Source organism: Paramacrobiotus metropolitanus, unplaced genomic scaffold, assembly GCF_019649055.1.
Source record: "Paramacrobiotus metropolitanus isolate TYO unplaced genomic scaffold, Prichtersi_v1.0 Parri_scaffold0000065, whole genome shotgun sequence".
Lineage (NCBI taxonomy): Eukaryota > Metazoa > Tardigrada > Eutardigrada > Parachela > Macrobiotidae > Paramacrobiotus > Paramacrobiotus metropolitanus.
The window spans coordinates 404,412-423,338 of NW_026570285.1; the positions used below are offsets into that span (position 1 = coordinate 404,412).

General features: G+C 40.8%; 2 protein-coding genes across 2 annotated transcripts; one reads left to right on the plus strand and one right to left on the minus strand.

The window, feature by feature from the left end:
- Nucleotides 1-1,130: 1,130 nt before the first annotated feature.
- LOC129594025 (myosin-VIIa-like) lies at nt 1,131-6,196 on the plus strand. Its single transcript, XM_055490568.1, has 11 exons — nt 1,131-1,155; nt 1,216-1,460; nt 3,031-3,554; nt 3,978-4,275; nt 4,341-4,486; nt 4,561-4,654; nt 4,791-5,067; nt 5,379-5,548; nt 5,618-5,701; nt 5,897-6,016; nt 6,092-6,196. Exons 1-11 carry the CDS (start codon nt 1,131-1,133, stop codon nt 6,194-6,196), a joined length of 2,088 nt encoding a protein of 695 aa, XP_055346543.1.
- Nucleotides 6,197-6,779: 583 nt separating this feature from the next.
- LOC129594053 (uncharacterized) lies at nt 6,780-8,132 on the minus strand. Its single transcript, XM_055490602.1, has 2 exons — nt 7,818-8,132; nt 6,780-7,460 (listed from the first exon to the last, which is right to left on the minus strand). Exons 1-2 carry the CDS (start codon nt 8,046-8,048, stop codon nt 6,915-6,917), a joined length of 777 nt encoding a protein of 258 aa, XP_055346577.1. The 5' UTR covers nt 8,049-8,132; the 3' UTR covers nt 6,780-6,914.
- Between the last annotated feature and the right edge of the window lie 10,795 nt (nt 8,133-18,927).

The window sequence follows — 18,927 nt, forward strand, 5'->3', positions numbered from 1 at the left end:
GTGCATCCACCAGTATTGCCGTATTTAATAAAAAATAATACGCACCGAAAAACGATAATAACCGATGCCTTGCCCATGTAGCGGTGATACAATATCTATGCGGCCTTATTTCAAGCTGCAGAACTCCCGGACAGTTGAAGCCAGCATGCAATCATTAAGTAAGGATATCAAGTTTCACTGTTGTGCCAGTTCGGCAAATCTATTGGAGTTCCCATAAACAATGCATAGGATCGGGTCGTCAGGACTATGGGCGCAGTTCGGCAGATCTACTGGAGTATTGGCCGCTGTATCAAAACCACTTTTTAAATGTGGGTGCTTTAATTAAACTGACAATATGTTGCTTATATGTGTTGCTAATTTTTATAAGTAATGCTTTTTAGAAAGCTTTTTTATTCGTTTACACTTTACAGTTTCATCATGCACAGGCTTATAGAATTTTTTTATGTAGGATCTATTGCCGAATAAAGTACGAGAGGATTTTTAAGAAAGACTATGTAAGGATAATGTACACCTTCCACAGTTTGTAGGTGTCAGAATCGAATTTGGAAGAAATAAATCTATTCAATAATTACTATATTTCACGAAGATGTCTGTGCGTGTATCCACACTCAGCAACACGCTTCTCTGCAAGGTTTAGACACGGCGCAGGGGAAAGCGCGCGCCTTTTGTCTGTGTAGTGCCGGACTGCCGGTACAATATGTGGCTGTATGATGTATCTCCTGCTGAATCCCGGCCGTGCTATTGCCGCTTGCCGGCTTGCGCTCAACAGAAATATCAAATTTCACTGTTGCGCCGGTTCGGCTGATATATTGGAGGTCCCATAGGCAATGCATAGGGTCGGGTCGGCAGAAATGTGGGTGCCGTTCGGCAGATATATGGGAGGAAAACCACTTTCCTGCCGGGCTCGCCAACAGTCAGGCCAATATATCTGCCGGCTACAAGCGCCAGTTAAATCCCTGTAGATGAAGCCGCACTTGACATGGTTGTCTCTCGTGCTCAGCATCTACAGCACGAGCGTCTTGATTATTTACATAAACACAGTGTAGAGAAAAAGACAAACTGTCCGTTTTCTCCGTTATACACCGGTATGATCATAATTATTGATATGATGCTGGCTGAATGGCGTTATGATGGAGGACGTGTCAGATGCGCGTGGTTGACGATGGACGACGTTGTTGTTATGTTGTCTGATGTGGGTTGATCGGTGTGTTGCAGTGGACGATGATGAGCAGGTGCTACTGGAGTTAACCTACCCGGAGATCACGGGGATCGCCTGCGTCAAGCCGGAGCAGCAGGCCAACGGGATCCGCACGCAGTCCATCTTCTTCAATCTGCAGACTATCCGCGGCGATTTCAGCTTCCGCTCCAGCAACGCCGAGGACATTCAGGAGCTGATCGCGTTCTTCCTGGACGGGCTGAAGCGGAAGAGTAAATACTGTGTGGCCATCCAGGATTTTAAGGTGAGGGAGAATTGCAGATCGACCGTGCTTAGATAGTTCAGGTTGTATTAATAATTATGTAGTGTGGGGTGCGGAAATGGTATTTGCTTCTTAAGCGACTTGTTAATGTAGCCGGTTTTGCGGATTACCGACGGTAGTTGACCGGATTACACGGCTTAATCGTACGGACACTCAGGCCGAGTGTACTTGTCAGTTGTTTTGTTTTTTGTTTATTGATAATTGTTACATATTTTGTTTTTTATTTGTTTGTAAACATGGGATATACTTTTTTATTTTAAATTTTGTGAACAGGGGACATTTTTTTTGTATTTTTTAACATGGTTAGTTATTTGAAACAGCTTTTAAATTCAGAACCGTAAACTACCCAGTCACGGTTATGTATATCGTATTCCTGGTGTAAAGTTACGATAAATATTAGCAATCGTAGAGCAATGGCAAACGGCCGATTCATATGAGTTATCCACATTGGACAGACTTGCAGTTAAGAAATGGTTCATGCGTTCTCTTTCGTAAATTATGCCAAATCGTCAAAATTTAACATTTTTGGGATTATTTTTTCTGCACTTTGAAGCCAAATTCTTTGTTGGAATTGTTGATTTTGAAAAGCCATAGCCGCAATAAATTGCAGTGATGTTCCATATCGTTTAAGACGAGTGGTACACTTGCGCTTATTTTTACATCCACGAGGCGGTTGCAATCTCTGTGGTCAACTTAACTACTGCAGTATACCACCAAGATGTTTTGCGATCATTTGATAATTTTAATGCGGTTGTGTTGAACGGTCATTTCCGAAATAATGAGGGAATTAATTCTGAGCTTCGATCGGTACCCCGATAAATATTCACTATTCAGCCGGTTAAGAAGATGAGTTGCCTTTTGAAAGATCTTTGGTCATTGCTGACAATTTTTTGCTGGAAGACTTTTCAAAAGTTAGAAGAAACCGTTGTAAAACCGCCAGAAACGAGATTTATCCGTAATACCAAGCGAACGCGACGTGATAACGAGAGGAGAATAAGTGCAACGGATAGCGCGTGTAACTGTATTCCTTTTCACTTTGATACCGACAAAGTACACCCTAACAAGAATATATTCTTGGGCCGTGTAGACTTTAAAGACTACGCGACTCAAGAAGATATTCCTGTTATGGTTGTGGTTATCCCGTTATGCACACGAAATTTCATTTTTAAGCTAGCAGATCGGGAATTATTTGATGTAATTCTTTTAACGTTTCAAGTCCAAGACGTATAAACTGATAAAATTTCTTGCATTGGTACCGTGCAGTTACAGAAATGGATGCAAAAGATAAAGATGCATCTCTTCAAGGAGTGTGAATTTTGTTTTAATATATTTTTGTCTTATTTTTGTGGAATATGCGTTTCAGTATAAGTTTACAGGTCAAGAAAATAATTAATTTTATATCGTAACATATATTATAAAAGCAAATAAAACCAAAATGCATACATATAAGGACACATACCGTATATTTCTTTTTTCTTTTACGTTGTTAATTGTACATAGTGTCGGGTACTGTCGGTTGTTTTATTGTACCATCATGCGTGTCTCCTGACAGGCTCCAACAGAGAACTCCTCCTTCCTCAGCTTCGAGAAGGGCGACCTGATCATCCTGGAGAACAACACCACCGGCGAGAGCTTGCTGAACGGCGGCTGGTGTTACGGGCGCTGCGAGCGCACCAACAAAGTGGGCGACTTCGGGTCGGAATGCGTGTACTTGTTGCCCACCCTCAGTAAGCCGCAACCCGAACTGCTGACCCTCTTCACCATGGACCCCATGACCATCATGGACCTGAACAAGATCACGGTGCAGGAACCCACCGCCAAGTTCCACACCCTGGAGCACTACGCCGCCGAGCACTTCCGTCAGCCGGCCAAGAAGGGCCCGGTCATGGGCATCCCGTCGCCGCTAACGACGGTGCGCAAGAAGGACAAGGAGGAACTGTGGAAGCACACACGGGAGCCGATTAAGCTGCCGCTGCTGAAGAAGATCCAGGTGAAGGATGAGCTCAGTCAGGAGGCGTGTTCGGCGTTCCAGGCCATTATGAAGTATATGGGCGATCTGCCCAGCAAGAAATCCAGGTAAAGGAAAAGTGGCGCTCAGTCTGCTTTAATTTTTATCGACTTTTACCGGTGAATATTAAACCTATTTTGGTAATTTTTCATTATAAATTCTGCACAAAATTTATTTATGTCATCAAAATAACGCATTTACAGTTAATTATGCATGCATAATGTGTTTTAATATTTAAATTAATGTGTTTTGTAAATAATTTTTATTTTTTAATAAGGAGGGAAGTTAACATTTTTGAAAATAATTTAATTTTATCCAGTTTTCGAGTGCGCTGATCGATCAGATTTATGCACAAATTTGCTGCTCAGTAATATGTAATCGTTTTTATTTTTTTGCTCAGTGCGAGTAATCTTCTTTAATTTGAGTGCTGTTGAATTTTCATAGTTGTTAATAATAAGGCAAGTTTATTAAAAATTTGTTTGGTTTTGAAGAGTTTCAAATGAACTGACCGATCAGATCTTCGAGAAAGCATTAAAGGAAGACCTCCTAAAAGACGAAATCTACTGCCAGATTTTAAAGCAGTTAACCGACAACCGCAGTCGTGTCGGCGAAGAACGCGGCTGGGAGTTGTTGTGGCTGGTGACCGGCTTGTTCGCACCCAGTGAGAACTTGTTAAAGGAGTGCATGGCCATTCTGCGGTCCCGACAGCGCCATCAAATCGCACTGGACTGCATTAACCGGCTGCAGAAGACCAAGAAAGCCGGCACCCGCAAATATCCGCCACACCAGGTACGCCGTTCTTCTCATGATTTTTATTTGGAATTATTTAAGCGAAATGTGGAATAATTGTGCAGGTTGAGGTGGAAGCCATCCAGCACAAGACCACACAGATCTTCCACAAAGTCTACTTCCCCGATGATACGGATGAGGCGCTCGAAGTGGACTCCAGCACGAAAGCCAAACATTTCTGCCATAATATTTCCCATCGATTAAATTTACGGTAATCCTGACAGGATTACTGATTTTACAACGCATTCTGGTTGTTTAATGTTGTTTTTTATACTGCTTGCACAGATCATCCGAAGGATTCAGTTTATTTGTCAAGATTGCCGATAAGGTCATCAGTGTGCCGGAAAGGGACTTTTTCTTCGATTTCGTTCGGCATTTGGTAAGACGTTTATTCAGTGAATTGATCCTGCTTTGAACTATGATGGGGCTATAAACTGTTACGGTCCAAAAAAATTCGCATTTCTCACTTTTTTGCATTGTGATAACGGTCTTGCATGAAGTGCACATTATTACAGACGGACTGGATCAAGAAGGCCAAGCCCAGCAGCGGCACGATCATCCCGCAGTTCACCTACCAGGTCTTCTTCATGAAGAAGCTCTGGACCAACACGGTGCCAGGGCGTGACCGGCAGGCCGACCTCATCTTCCACTACCACCAAGAACTGCCCAAATACCTCCGCGGCTTCCACGATGTCAAGAAGGAGGACGCGATGAAGCTGGCCGCGTTGATCTACCGCGCTAAATACGGCGAGAGCAAGAATGAACTGCAATCCATCCCCAACCGACTCAAAGGTATCGCCACGAATATCTTTTTATCTTTTACACGGCAGATTGTTCGATATTACCATTTTTTTGTAATTTTGTTGTATTAAACACTTCCTAATTTTCTAAAATTTAAATTTTGTTTATTTAATCAGTATGCAACAACGTGGGCCTTTTGATATGTGTGCCGGCTTTTGCCGAACAAAGGTTCATTACAATAGTATTAGTAATTAAACACAGTTAAATAACAAATCGACCATTAAATTATTGATTGTCGCTTGTAATTTTTTTTGGAAGTAATTCAACGGACAGCTGTTAAGTGACTCTTTAGGTAAATGTAGATTTGATTCCGCTGGATTTAATCGGAGCGCAGAACTCATCCGACTGGAAACGCTCGATTACGGCGTCGTTTAACGGCGATACCGGCTATAGTGAGGATGACGCTAAAGTGGCCTTCTTGAAATACATCGCCAAGTGGCCGACATTCGGTTCGGCCTTCTTCGAAGTTCGGGTATGTGGAATCGCGGAAAAAAGAGTGGTTCGTTGACATAGTCATTTATCGTTGCGAATATTTTTGCAGCAAACAACCGATTCAAATTATCCGGAACGTCTGCTCTTGGCCATCAACAAGAATGGCGTCAATCTGATTGACCCGGCATCAAAGGTAAAAGGAGATTTACTTCAAACAACAGAAACTAATAAAACATAAACAAATGCTATTAAAAATGTGATTAAAAAAATATATTCTAACAGAAAAGAAATTTTTTAAATAGTGTAAATAACAAAACAATGCAAGATATTTATGGGTAAGCAAAATTTGAAAAAGCTGCTCACTGAAGCCTGCTTGCTTATGAATTAGAAAATCCTGGATGTTCACCCGTTCACGAGGATTTCCAACTGGAGCAGCGGGAACACCTTCTTCCACATGACCATCGGCAATTTGGTGCGCGGCACCAAACTGCTTTGCGAAACCGCATTGGTAAGCCATGCGCGTGGTTCAGACTGAAGTTTTGTTGATTCAGCTTTAATCAGTAATCACGCTGCTCTTGAACAGGGATACAAAATCGATGATTTACTGACCAGTTATATCGGATTGATGCTGCAGCAGATGAACAAACAGCGCGGCCATTCCAGTCGCCTGAAAGTGGACGAGAACTAAACGTGTCTTCGCCGCATGGCCCGGTTCTATTGTGATTTTTCCTAGTGTTCTTCCTTGTATGCTGTTTTATTTACGTTTTGTCCGCTGAGAAACTGTACGTGCTTCGTTAAATAATTAGTTTTGATCGTGGTTTTGATTATACACATTGAACAACATGTACGAGTCGTTAGTGTGCAGTTTCTATTCAAATAAAGAGATTCAAACTATGTACGGCCCAGCGCGAACATTGTTAGAGTGGCCTTTATGGAACTTGTGACAATAGGAGTCGTAAAAGGTGTCTTTGGCAATGAATGTTGCAGTTATTTAACCCATAAATGTAGCTTTATTACATATATGCAAATATGCTGGAATTTTCGGTACTTTGAATTATTTGGTTTCAAGTTAAGCTTGGTAACTAGCCAAAATCGGGCACCGGTAAACCAACGAATGTAACGTAATTTTTGCTAGTTAGGGAATAGGTAATGCAATACTCGCACAAGTTTTCTATTATTTAATCAGGCTTTGGTACGAGCAAAACCAAAATGAAAACACACATTTTCACGACTTTCAGTAAGAATATTTCTTAAACGAAATGTCCATTTTTCTGACGCGACACAGATAAGAAACACCCGCACACGCCATAAGTGATTCGGCATTTGTACATTGTACGTAAGACAAGACCCTTTTTAAATAATGGACCCGTGGCCAAGGGTGTTTACGGCTTTGACAGCATTGACATCTATCTTCGGGTGGTCGGATTCGCATTGGTTGACCAGAGCAGTTGCGCCATGTCTGTCATGTTATCATCCGTACACGCTACGAAAACTTTGGTCTTCTGATGGTACCACTCTTCGAGGATAGCCGACCCCAGGTTATTCACTTCCTTTTGGTAGAACCAGGCAACGGCGAAATTCATCATTTCCATGATCACCATCGGTATGAAGATTCGTTTATGCGCGTCCATAGAACGTTGACCGTCCAGCAGCTCCGTCGTAAATCCGACGAAAACAAGACTAGCGACGTAACCCATATTGACAATCGGCACATACTTCCCCGAGCGAACTTCGTCGTACATCCTTTGACACGTCTTCCACCAATACGCTGTGGCTGTTGTATACGTTGACATATTGGGCAATACAGCAGAACTTTGGCGAAAGTTTTGCAAGTGTACAAATATCCGTATTATTTCGATCATTGCGGCGACGGGGTGCAAGAAATAATGCATCTGAATGATGATTGCTGGCATTTGTAAGACCATCCACACTTTCTTCCGGGAAGGTTCCGGCTGCAAACGACAGTTTGAACTAGGTTACAGACGTTTACTTAACTAAAATGCGTAATTACATAAAACCCTTCCGCAATAAATATGAAAAAGTGCTTTGCAAAATTTAAAACTTGTGTTATTGAAATCCGATTTACGAGCGCTCTGATTATTTTAATAAGGCTATTAACAGTTGGTTAGCTCTTCGATTTTACTGTTCCTTAAGCACAATATAGGGCATTTAAAGTTTTTCTGAATTAATGCGAGTTTGTATGTATATCATAAAATTAAGGGGGTGAAGCCAGAGCACTGCGCGTGAAATTTTATGCGGTTTCACAAAATTGATTTTATTTATATTTTATTCTTATACTAGCGACTTACTATATCATTGATGATAAAGTCTTCGCTGAAACCGGCAGTCGCAACAAGTAAAAAAAATCGCACCAGAGTCGTCAAGAGCGTAAATGTTGCGAAACATAGGGCGACCTTAACACACTTCCATGTATTACGCGTAATCACGCATTTCACCGTGCAGTGCTCAGGAATCCGTGGTCCACTTTGCTGTCCATCGGATAGGTCGGCACTGCATATACGCAAATCATGATTAGCCATATTCAAAACCCGTAACTGACAACCAATACTTGTGGAAATAAAAAATACAAGTAATAAAAATTTGGAAAGCCCCACGATGCATAGAAATACTATGGTAAGTGTCAAATATTTGACGTTATTAGATTCCTTACATCAGTACAGACACATACACAGTCTATGGCCTCTGGAAAGACGGTCGACAATCGCTTGCACGATCGATATTGGTTCATGGCAGTGATACATTTTCTACATACATACAAGCCCGGCCCGAAATTTTTAAACCGCTGTAAGCGCGACGCAGTGAATAGCGCACAGATAGGCTAGATTTTATCTACTCTTCACTGGATGCACTGGCGTAGAGCACCTTGAATGGCTCAAGCCCACTTTTCTCAAATATCCCGCTTACAGCGGTTTAAAAATTTCGGGCCGGGCTTGTACTTCTATGGCCTAATGTACGAGACATATTGCTGATGTGACTATGTGAGTGACAGACTGGCAGTGTGCGTCCGGCCGGTCAAGGGAAATTAGATGTAGCAGAAAAGGCAGCCAGTGCTGCTCAAAAGGGAAAAGCGTGGTATATAAAATGCGAAAGAATTGCAAACGGTTAACGTTCTTGTGCGGTCGTATCTACCGGCCATGCGCCATTGCAGTAAATTAACACTTCCGACGACTTATAACCGTGAAACCAAAAACCAAAAATAATTAAAAATTGGCTATGGGATGCTTTATGTGTCACGAGAAACCTACTAACCACAGTAGTACTGATTTCTGTAGGTACACTACACGCGTTAGAATGTGACTGCGTAATCGTTGTTGCCATTGGGCGCTCTGGAAGTCATATTCCACGTACCGAAACTTAACACTTCTTCAGCCGCTCACCAAAGTTGCAAATGAAGCAGTGGTACAATGTGCAGGACTTGCAGAATTGCGGGAGCAGCAGGACACAGAGATCCCAGGGGCACTCATGTGTAGCTGTTAGCTAATAATAGCGCTCCACAACTCTTACGTCTGAGGACCGTTGTTTGCTGTAAAGTGACTATGGACTCACTCGTGGATAACTTGGATTGACTGATTCCCTTATAATGTTTTCTGACGATTTTGTGTAAAATCCACGCAGAAATCTTTCATGGAATAATGTTATTGTTATTAAAGATGGACAAGCCAACCGTTCCGGTCGATGTTTTGTCGTATGTGTGCGTCTTTCAGAATCACTGGCTAAATTTCTCCGGCTTGCCGTCGTTCAGTGAAAAGCCCAGATCTTGTCATCGTTGGCTGATTTGCGTAACCGTTGCGGTATACTCCACGTTCATCCTGATTCTCGATCTCGCCGGCATTTTTCGCATGGGTTTCGATGCCAGAATCGTGACCGGCCGTGACAGCTCCCTCGTGGAGATCGTCGCTCGCTTGCCGGATTCGGCTAGCGTCCTGCGCGCCTTGATTCCTTTTGTTATATGTATGTTCCAGAGTCCGGCATTCAGCCGTCTGCACGAAGCGCTAAATCACCTTATCCATATATCCAACAGTCACCAGAGCCACTTGGCGCAGAAGTGCCGAAAGTGGCGGCGGTACGGTATCATCTGGGGGTCGGTGTCGGCCGTAATGGCCGTCACCGCGGACTACATCAACTGGCAGTTTTGGTACAATATGCGCGACAGCATGCTGTCGGGGCACACCAGCACATGGATGTTTACACCGGTGGAAATGCCGGTTGCTGGATTGATTGTCTTCTATTCACTCGGTTTAACGCCCATCTTCATCGTCTCCCAACAGATTCTGATAACTTGTATCATGGTATCTATCATCCAGAAGGAAGCCTACACTATTTTTAGTGAACACATTCGCAGCACAACTTCCGGGTTTACCAAGAGAGAGTTCCCCAGTTTCTTACGGCAAATTCACCAATTCCATGCGACGGCATATGCTGTCAACGAATATGTTAATAGTGTGTACGGATGGAGCATTCTGGCCATGTACGGGCTCGATGTGATGGCGGCGTGTGGATGCGTGGCGGGAGTGATATCGCTGTTAATGAGCTCCACGATCGACAAGATCAGCTTTAGCGCGTGGCTAAATTTTATCGTATGGTTCTGTTTCTATGTGTCTTACTGCACAGTGTTCTTGATTCCCGTTTTTAAAGCCGGCGAACAGGTAAATATCAAAGACATTGCATAGCAAGGCGGTGGAAATTGTCGGCAGTGTTTGATTATGTATTTTTAGTGGGATGCGATTCAGGTGGCACTGTATGAGTTTCTTGAAACAGCCAATACGATGTCCCCTGACGATGAAGTACCGCTGAGCGTCCCAAATATTCAAGAAAGAATTGAGGCGTTGCTGTTTATTCGGCGTAATCAGACGGTGGTGCTCCATGCTGGAGGGTTCTTTTTCGTAACACGGTCACTTTTGGCGCGGGTGAGTTTCCCGTAATTGTAAAGAATGTGTAAATTAACCTGTTAAAAGGTCCGCATAAAATAACAGAAAGATTATAAAAACACGCATATTGTAGGCGGTTACGTTGATACTCTCCACTTCATTTGTCTGCTATGGTTTGCTACAAATCGACCATGGAACCAGCGAATACTTTCCATGGCAAAAAATGGCAAATACTTCCGACAATGTCTGGATGATTTAACTTCGTTGCTGAAGATATTTATAGTACTGTGAAACATGGCGGTTGCCTAAATAAAACTCGAAACCTCACGTAAAAGTTAGGATCATCGATAAAAAAAAGTCCTAGGATCGTCTATAAAAGCGTGAAGAAAAGGAGACCGAGACAATTACGAATTCACAAGTAGCGCAGTGCCTTTGAACTCATTTGCGTCTACTTGGTTCGATCAGTTGTTGATTTGTAGTGCATTGCACATGCTACAGAATGCCGTAGCGTAGAAAGCCAATCCTAGTGCGGTATTCCATGTTTTTTGAGTAACTGCTATCAGGCGCACTCATCATCTGTTACTGTAGGTAAACATTATGAAGAAACCGGAGAGGACGTACATAGGCTCTTTGTTCATCACCCTGCTGTAATGACGGTATCTCCCATGGGAAAACACTGCTGCTGGGCGGAGGTTCGGTTTGCACTTTGCAGTATTCCATAAAACAGTACAGCTGCGGAGAAGATAATGGCGCCGATTACGGGAGAAATTTTTTATTTGAGTATGATTTATGCCACCGAAAAACAGTATCTGCGCTCTGTAGCACGCTGTACATCAAAGGTCATGTTCTGGCGCAAAGATTACACGGGAGTCATGTTTTTCTGTTATGTAACCGGCTATATAAAGAGTGTCGTGTTTCCTGGGAAAATATACAAAGGTTTATAGGTTTCAAAGGAGATCAATCTACGGAAAACAGATTTCCACCGTTGAGCGCTACAGTCCGATGCCGCCGAATAAACATCAAGCGCTCCATTTCTCTTCTACGGCAAAGTTATAGCGTGAAAGTTTTCCACATAGTTTTCCGCTACAGAGTACATTCTGAGTCATTTCTGACGGATTTTGTACAAGAGGCCGTGAACAGCTTTCCAGCACGACGAAAACGCAGCCTTTGTATCTAATGATATTAGCTGACTATATACGAGTGACCCTGTAGTGTTCTGGTGTATATAAGTATATGCTTTTGTCGTACTTAGCAACGCGGCGATTGTTGTTGTATTTCCTGGCTGTAGTTGTTCTGTGAGTTAGCTCTCGTACTGGCTGGCCAGCGTTCATGCCGTAATAAATATCCCTATTTGCTATACGTGACAGACCCACTTTTCCAGCCATATCTAGCCAGCCGAGATCCAGTGTGGCAGGTTGATTCTGGCGCTCGGTGAAGTCTGACCAAACTGACATTGCGGGTCACGATCACGAGTGTGAGCTTGTGACCACGTTATCTTACGAGAACCTTTCTCGTAACCGACTAACACACCGAGAGACGGCACCTCGGGATATTTGCAATGTTGCAGCATCCCATAAAACACCAGTGATGAGTGAAATGCCATTTCACTGAATGGCAAATTCACCCACCCCAAAGATTCACGAGTACCGAGGGCGGTTGGCCACTTAAATACTGATTCCCCCCTAGGGGTGCAAGTAAAATTTATTAAAAATTGATAGGTTAAGATTACCTATACGTTACGGAGCTACGCGTACGTCATCTTTATCTGCCGGCTACCGGTATACCTATACATGCATGCAGAAAAACTAAAACCGATTAAAAGTAAATTTAGGATTTATTTCCACTTTAGGGTGCTACGCATACATTATCTATGTGCCCTTGTTTCCATATGCGTGCGTACGTACAGCAGCAATTTGAATAAATGTAAAAACTAAAATACGAATATATAAGTAATCATGGTGTACTGGTCATAAAAGAAAAACTAAAACGATAAAAGTCGTGCTGTACATAGATACCGTTTTCCGGGTATACAGAAGGGAGAAATCAAAGTTACGGTAACGCAATTTAGCCACCGTACCGGAGTATACTCGCCGCGCTAACCGGCGGCAGGCCTGCCACACAGCTTTTCTGCCTCTTTACACTGCTGATGAAGTGTTCAGTGTTTACATATTTCTGTGTATTGCAGTTATCAATGTTTTTCAACTGAATAATATTATTACTAATAATTAGTTGAATTGCTAATAGATTTATATATGGCCATAAGGATTTCTATATGGTGATACTTACTATTGCTATACGCAAATGTCAGTACCATGCGTGTAAATATTCACATGTTATGTGCAATGGCAAACCTTAAATTTAGGCAAAATGTTTAAAGTTAAAAAACCGTGGGCACTACAGCGTGTTGTTATTATTAGTAGTGGTTATTTTGGAATTGACTGCTACACGCAAACATAAGTTCTATACATTCAGATACTTGTACGTTATCTTTAAATGCCAAAACTTAGAACTACGTAAAAAATTAATGATAAAAATCATGGACATTATAATATGATTGTTATTATTAGCTATGCTGCCTATTTCTATCGCCAAATAATTATTTTTAATTTTTTAGCTCTAACTGCGTTGTTTCAAAATCACATACCCCGAAAAAAGATTGCCTTACCCTTTTAATATTTGGTCAAAAGTTATAACTAAAAGAAAGAAGTTCAATGTTACATATGTAATTTGCAGTGTCTACCAATCACTTTGGCCGTTTTCATTTCGGCTGCAATTTACTTCGACCGCAGTACATTTCGGCGGAAATAAGGTTTACCGAAACTTAATCAGCATCTTGTCAGTTGTAATCAGGTCATTGTCACCTTAATAAACAAAAAATTTTTGGAGTGTATTTTGATGTTCTGGTGAAATAAATGGCATGAACGTGCATGTCAGCCGTACAATTTTGTTAGCGAAGGGGTGGTGGAATTTGTTCCTTCATCAAGCCTTATGAACAAAATTTTCCGGCAAGTCGAATTATATTGGTCAGCGAGACTTACGTACTGCAGCATTGTGAACTTTTATAGTTCTACCGGCTGCAGTTTTTTAATGAAAACACGAGTTATGTTTGGCTCATAAGGCCTGTAATAAAAACTGATTACGTGGCAGACATTCGAATCGATATATATAATTATTATCACTAACGCTAACGTTATTTTTCCTAATACAGATGCTAGCCCTAATACAAAACGTTATTGTTCCTAATATTACTTCCTAATATTATTACTATTATTCACCATTGAAATTTTTGGATTATTTATTTCTAATTTTGTCATAACGCCGAAACCTTATTTGCACTTCTATGTCCTGATAGACCATTACGTGCGAGAGTTGATGACACAGTGCACGTTAACGATGCATGAGCAGTACATATTATGCTTCTCATATTACGTAACGGTCTATAACAATTAGCAAGTGAGCAAAAACTGAAGTTAACTTAACCTCGAGTGAAATAACGAATTAAAGTGTATGAATTGACACTATTACAAAGGCTGGCCCAACAATCCTGATTGGTCAATTAATTCGTAGTTTTGCTTTGTCAATGCCGCTTTACAATAGCGCAGACAGAGGCTGCAGTCAGTCCTACTAGCACTGGCTTGGTGCATAAACCTTCTAAGAAAGTTAACCCGGTCTGTACGCCAGCACGTGTGACGTACGTTACAGCGGGTGGCTAGTGAAGTTTCAATCGAGCCTTTAAAACGTATTGTGCTATGTTAGCACAATATGGGTAAACGAGAATGCGCTTACGCATTTTATATCGCATAGTAGTCAAGTTTAGGAAGTTAGTACATATTAATGTAGAACCAAAATAACAAGTCTAAAATCTACAGATAAGTTTCAAATAATTAAAATTTACGTAATGCGTTAGCAAAAATTTGGTTACGTATAGCATGTGTGCAATGCTTGAAAGCCAATATGTGATGGCCTGTCGGCATTAGCCCCAGATAACAGTGACGAACATGTTCAGATGAAATAAGGAGAAAGTCAATTAGTAAGAAGCTTCAGAACTGCGGACATTAAGTAAGCGTACTGTGCCACAATAATAAAAAATAAAATGTCAACGCATACGAGAGCAAAAGTGCAAGTACGTATTTATGCCTTAACTGTTTCGTGAGAATATTTCTAGATCACCAAGAAACCTAACCCTGAAGTGAAACCTAACATAGAGCTGAAAGTCTAGAGATTGATTTGCAAAATTAATTGACCCAATCTGTTACGTTATCAACGTGTTTAAAGCAGTGGGCGGGTGCGATGCTTAAGCACAAATACGAATGATTATATGCGAATCATTCCATTATTATGCATTCCACATGCGACTCTGAGTTTTAACTGTTTTGCTTAAAATAAAAAATTGGGCGTAAGTAATTGTGTTTGCAGTCTGTGTATATTCTCGGAATAGTACATAAAGCGGTAATTTTAATTTTAAGTACCGTGCGCTTGCATGGTTTAATATTTTATAAGGAGGGTGTAGTTCGCATCCGAAGTGTACTTTGCTTACCCAGTCCAGGTTGTAATTACGCTATATGGAAGACTGCATGTTGGTGTTTTGCAATAATCAATTTCTTTGAATAGTAAATCACTGACGTTTTTTTGAGGGTTACGTCAAGTCCAGAAAAGACTTCAGTCGATTTTCTATTGCATTATTGGATAGCAGTCCATCACCAAAATATCTGTCTCTAAATTTTTCTCATTTAGGCGCCAAATGGTGAGTGTGGTCATTATTACAGGATGAACCAGCCTTATAAAAATTCTGCACTTGAAACAGAAAATTACTTTTCGGGCTGTCCTTTTTCTTGTAGACACATTTTTGAAAAAAATCATTCCCTAATAAAGAATGCATTCGAGCTGATTACGCAATCGAGGTTATTAACGCAACAGCACTTACATACTACAATAATATAAATATAAATATTGTTCAACTATATCGCAATAAACAAAACTATAATTAAGAAGCCCGTAGAAACGATTAAACGGTTTTCTGGCGTGACAAATTTGCTGCGCATAGTAGTTGTGTATGAGCACGGTGGGTGAGCAGCCCGTGTTCACACATCGGGAATTGGTAAACGTTCATAGTTGCAATTGCGTTAAAGGGGCATTACGTTATAGTTTAGCGTAATGTTGAAATACCAAACTAAAAACACACCAATAAATCCAAACAACAAATAAGCGTATCGGGCTGTATTATCATAAAAGTTAAAAAGTAATGCACGTGTAAGTTGCGTGAACAAAGCGTGTTTACATTTGTGACATTTTATAATTATCAACAGCGATAATGGCCAGTTCCTAAATTACTAACGCACATTTACTAAGCGTTTCTTGAAATGAAGACCTGCAGAGGAACGTAACTATACCATCGCATTTTTTACATTTCCCTAATTTGGTTCAAGTGCATGCTGTCTTTGCAGTTCTTACTGCATTTACGAAAGAGGTGCACCTAACTTACACTCATTCTTTTATAAACCTACTTGTATGTTTACCGTTAAGAAACCGTAAAGTACTCTGGTATATTCCCACTAAACCTGAAAAAGTATTGCACGTGCAGGATGCGTGACCATAAATACGTGCTGGTACATATGATATTTGGTAATGGCAAAGCTTAAAGGATTCACGGTACAGTAAAACCCTTTTACTACATACACCCTCCGTTCTTAGCTCCCCGAATGCTGTAAAGAGGTGTATGTTACATAGCGGCACCGCCCTTAGGGGCGGTTATTATATACCCCCAAGGGGGGTAGGCCATATATTGATCAATAGTAACTAAGAGCGGTGACGCTGTTTTGCTGTTTCGTACTGTCAGGTTCAGTACCGATCAGATTTAAAACAGAAACCGGAACTTTCTTCGAAATTTTAATGCGCTTATTCGGCCAGCTGTATGTTACGCAGGGGGTTGGCGGTATGTTAATTACTGTCAGCCGTTCCACACAAGGTGTATGTTATACTTATAGACAGGTGAATGTTGTATAGAGAACTGCCCCTATTTTATAATCCACGGGACAGTCCGGTTCCCAACCGCATGTATATAATAAAGAGGTGAATGTTGTATAAGGGTGTATGTAACGAGGGGTTTTACTGTACAAATAATCTGTTTCTTAACGAAAGCACTGTTATAAATATAATGCTTCCTCATTTCTTTTAAATATAGCTTTTAACTTTTGCTAACGGAACGGCTGACTTGAACTTGATCACAAAAGACAAGAACTTAAAGTGTTAGTTTAAATAATTATCAAAATTAAAATGTTTAATTCCAGCATCAAATTATTTTAGACATTAATGTGAATAGAGATACAAAAAAGTAGTGAGCTTTTTCTATTGAGTTCTGTACATAACTTGATTACATGGAATAAAAGCAGGAGTGTGGGCTTTTTGCGTATTTCTTCAAATGGTTATGTTAATGTACTACAGATACATAGTACTATATACGTGCTATGAATGTTGATTTTAAGCGTTCAACCATTTCAAGAGTAGGAAAGTTTTAAACGCAATTTGCACTGCGTGCTGCACAAAATTTAAATACCTACCATGTAAAAGACGAGGAATGAGAAATGTAATTACTTTCGCAGATTGTAATAGTTATTACAATCTACTCAGATTGTTAATAATAAGATCGCGCTGAGTTAGATTTACAGCTTAGGACGAAATGGTCGCATAACCCCATACCCGGCATTCTGTACGCATGCGGTGCAGTGCTTTTGTACGAACCGGATATTGTGAACTCAATCGTACAGTGCACTGCGCTGTAGTTGCTTTTAATTCATTTTTTACTAAAAGTTGAATCAGCTCGTGTATAATGGACGGAAAAAAAAGGTTTCTATTTTCTCGTAAAATGTTGGACATTTCAGTTACGTAGTGGTCACAAATACTAAACTAATAAAAAGCATTTACTTACCTATAACACAAAGGTTTTCTCAGCTGTACAGTACAAGAAAAACATAGCAGCGTACACAGCAGTCGCGTATATAACATCCGCAGACAAATTTCAAATGCTGGATTGCATTTTCCAGTAATATGGTATAAAAATCGTCGTCAACGTTAACATAAAATTTCGCTCAGGTGCGCCGAACATATTTTCTAACAGATGTAGAGCAATTTGTATTTGACTCTTAACTTTCTTAGAAGAAAAAAGACTCATGAAGTGAAATATTGTTTATTTAAAGCAAACGTCTGATAAATCGTTTTAGCGCTGCGTGTAAAGTAAGCTTGGCAGGGCAATATCGGAAGCCTGCCAAGCACATCCTAAAACTAATTTTTGGTGTGGCTCGTTTTCGGTTCGTACTTGACGCGCTAATGAATTAGGCTGCGATCTGGCGGCACAGTGAACTGGTGTTTCTTAATGCTGGCTTAAAACTGTATAAAAGATCTCAGCTGCTTTGTGACCTTCGCATCTTTTATATTCAGAACAGTGGTAACTTCCTCAAAGCGCTGAATGAGCAATAATTCGAGTTGAGATGCTTTAAGAGCATTGTTGTAGTGTGCAGTGCCCAGCAGGAAGAATACAAGTCAGTGTTGGATTTTTGCACGCTGTTACAATATTAGCAAGGCATAACACTACACTACGTGGTAGCAGCGCTGTTTAATCAACCGCCTAGAAATGATGACCGCCAGTCGTAATTGGAAGAGCAAACAAAGCTGTCTTCCGTCCGTTTCTGCACATATACTCAGCCAGCCGCGTGCACCTGTGCGACTGCTCGATGTCCACTGCCGCTACGTCAAAACTTCCCTGGTCAGCGCTAGTGCTGCGCATCGGCCGTTCACAGTTGCACACAGTGAAACGGACGGAGGGCAGCGATGTTTACCTACTTCGTTAAGGATTGGAGCGTACATCGGTTGCAGGTTGAAAAAGTACAGAGAAAGAATTTCATTGCTATCACGTAGTGTGTATTTTGCCATGGTATTAGTCAGAATCTGCACAGATATTCAAAAGTGCTTGAAACTTAGTGCTTCAAACTTACAAGTCTGCAGAATTAAATAAACGGATTACGCAATGATATGGGCGAAGTTAATAAAATGCGCACGTGTACAATTTGGAAATACTGTATATGTGCTTGCAAATCCGATATTACGTAACAGGCAGGAACAACTAACACGTAAGCATACCCCGGGATAAAGATAGACAATAAATGGTAAATACTCGTATTCGAATAAATTTGCAAAATTAAATAAACATTGCACTATGTCAATATCTATGGATTTTAGAATAAATTTTAAAAAAATGTTGGATTGTTGCGTCTAATATGTTTAATAATTTTAAGCATATAAATAAATCATTAAAAGACGAAAGTGCACCGGGCCCAGAAATTTCCTCCCCCATGCTATTGGTAAAATCACTCCCCTCCCCCGGAAAAATTCACCGGGAACCCACTGGAATAAAAAACAAAAATAAATTGAATGAAATTTCGTTATGGTGTACTACTTATAAAATAACAAAACTGAAAAATAATAATTGTACTGCAAATATTCAGCGTGGGAACGCTGCTTCTGTTCTGGGAACGGT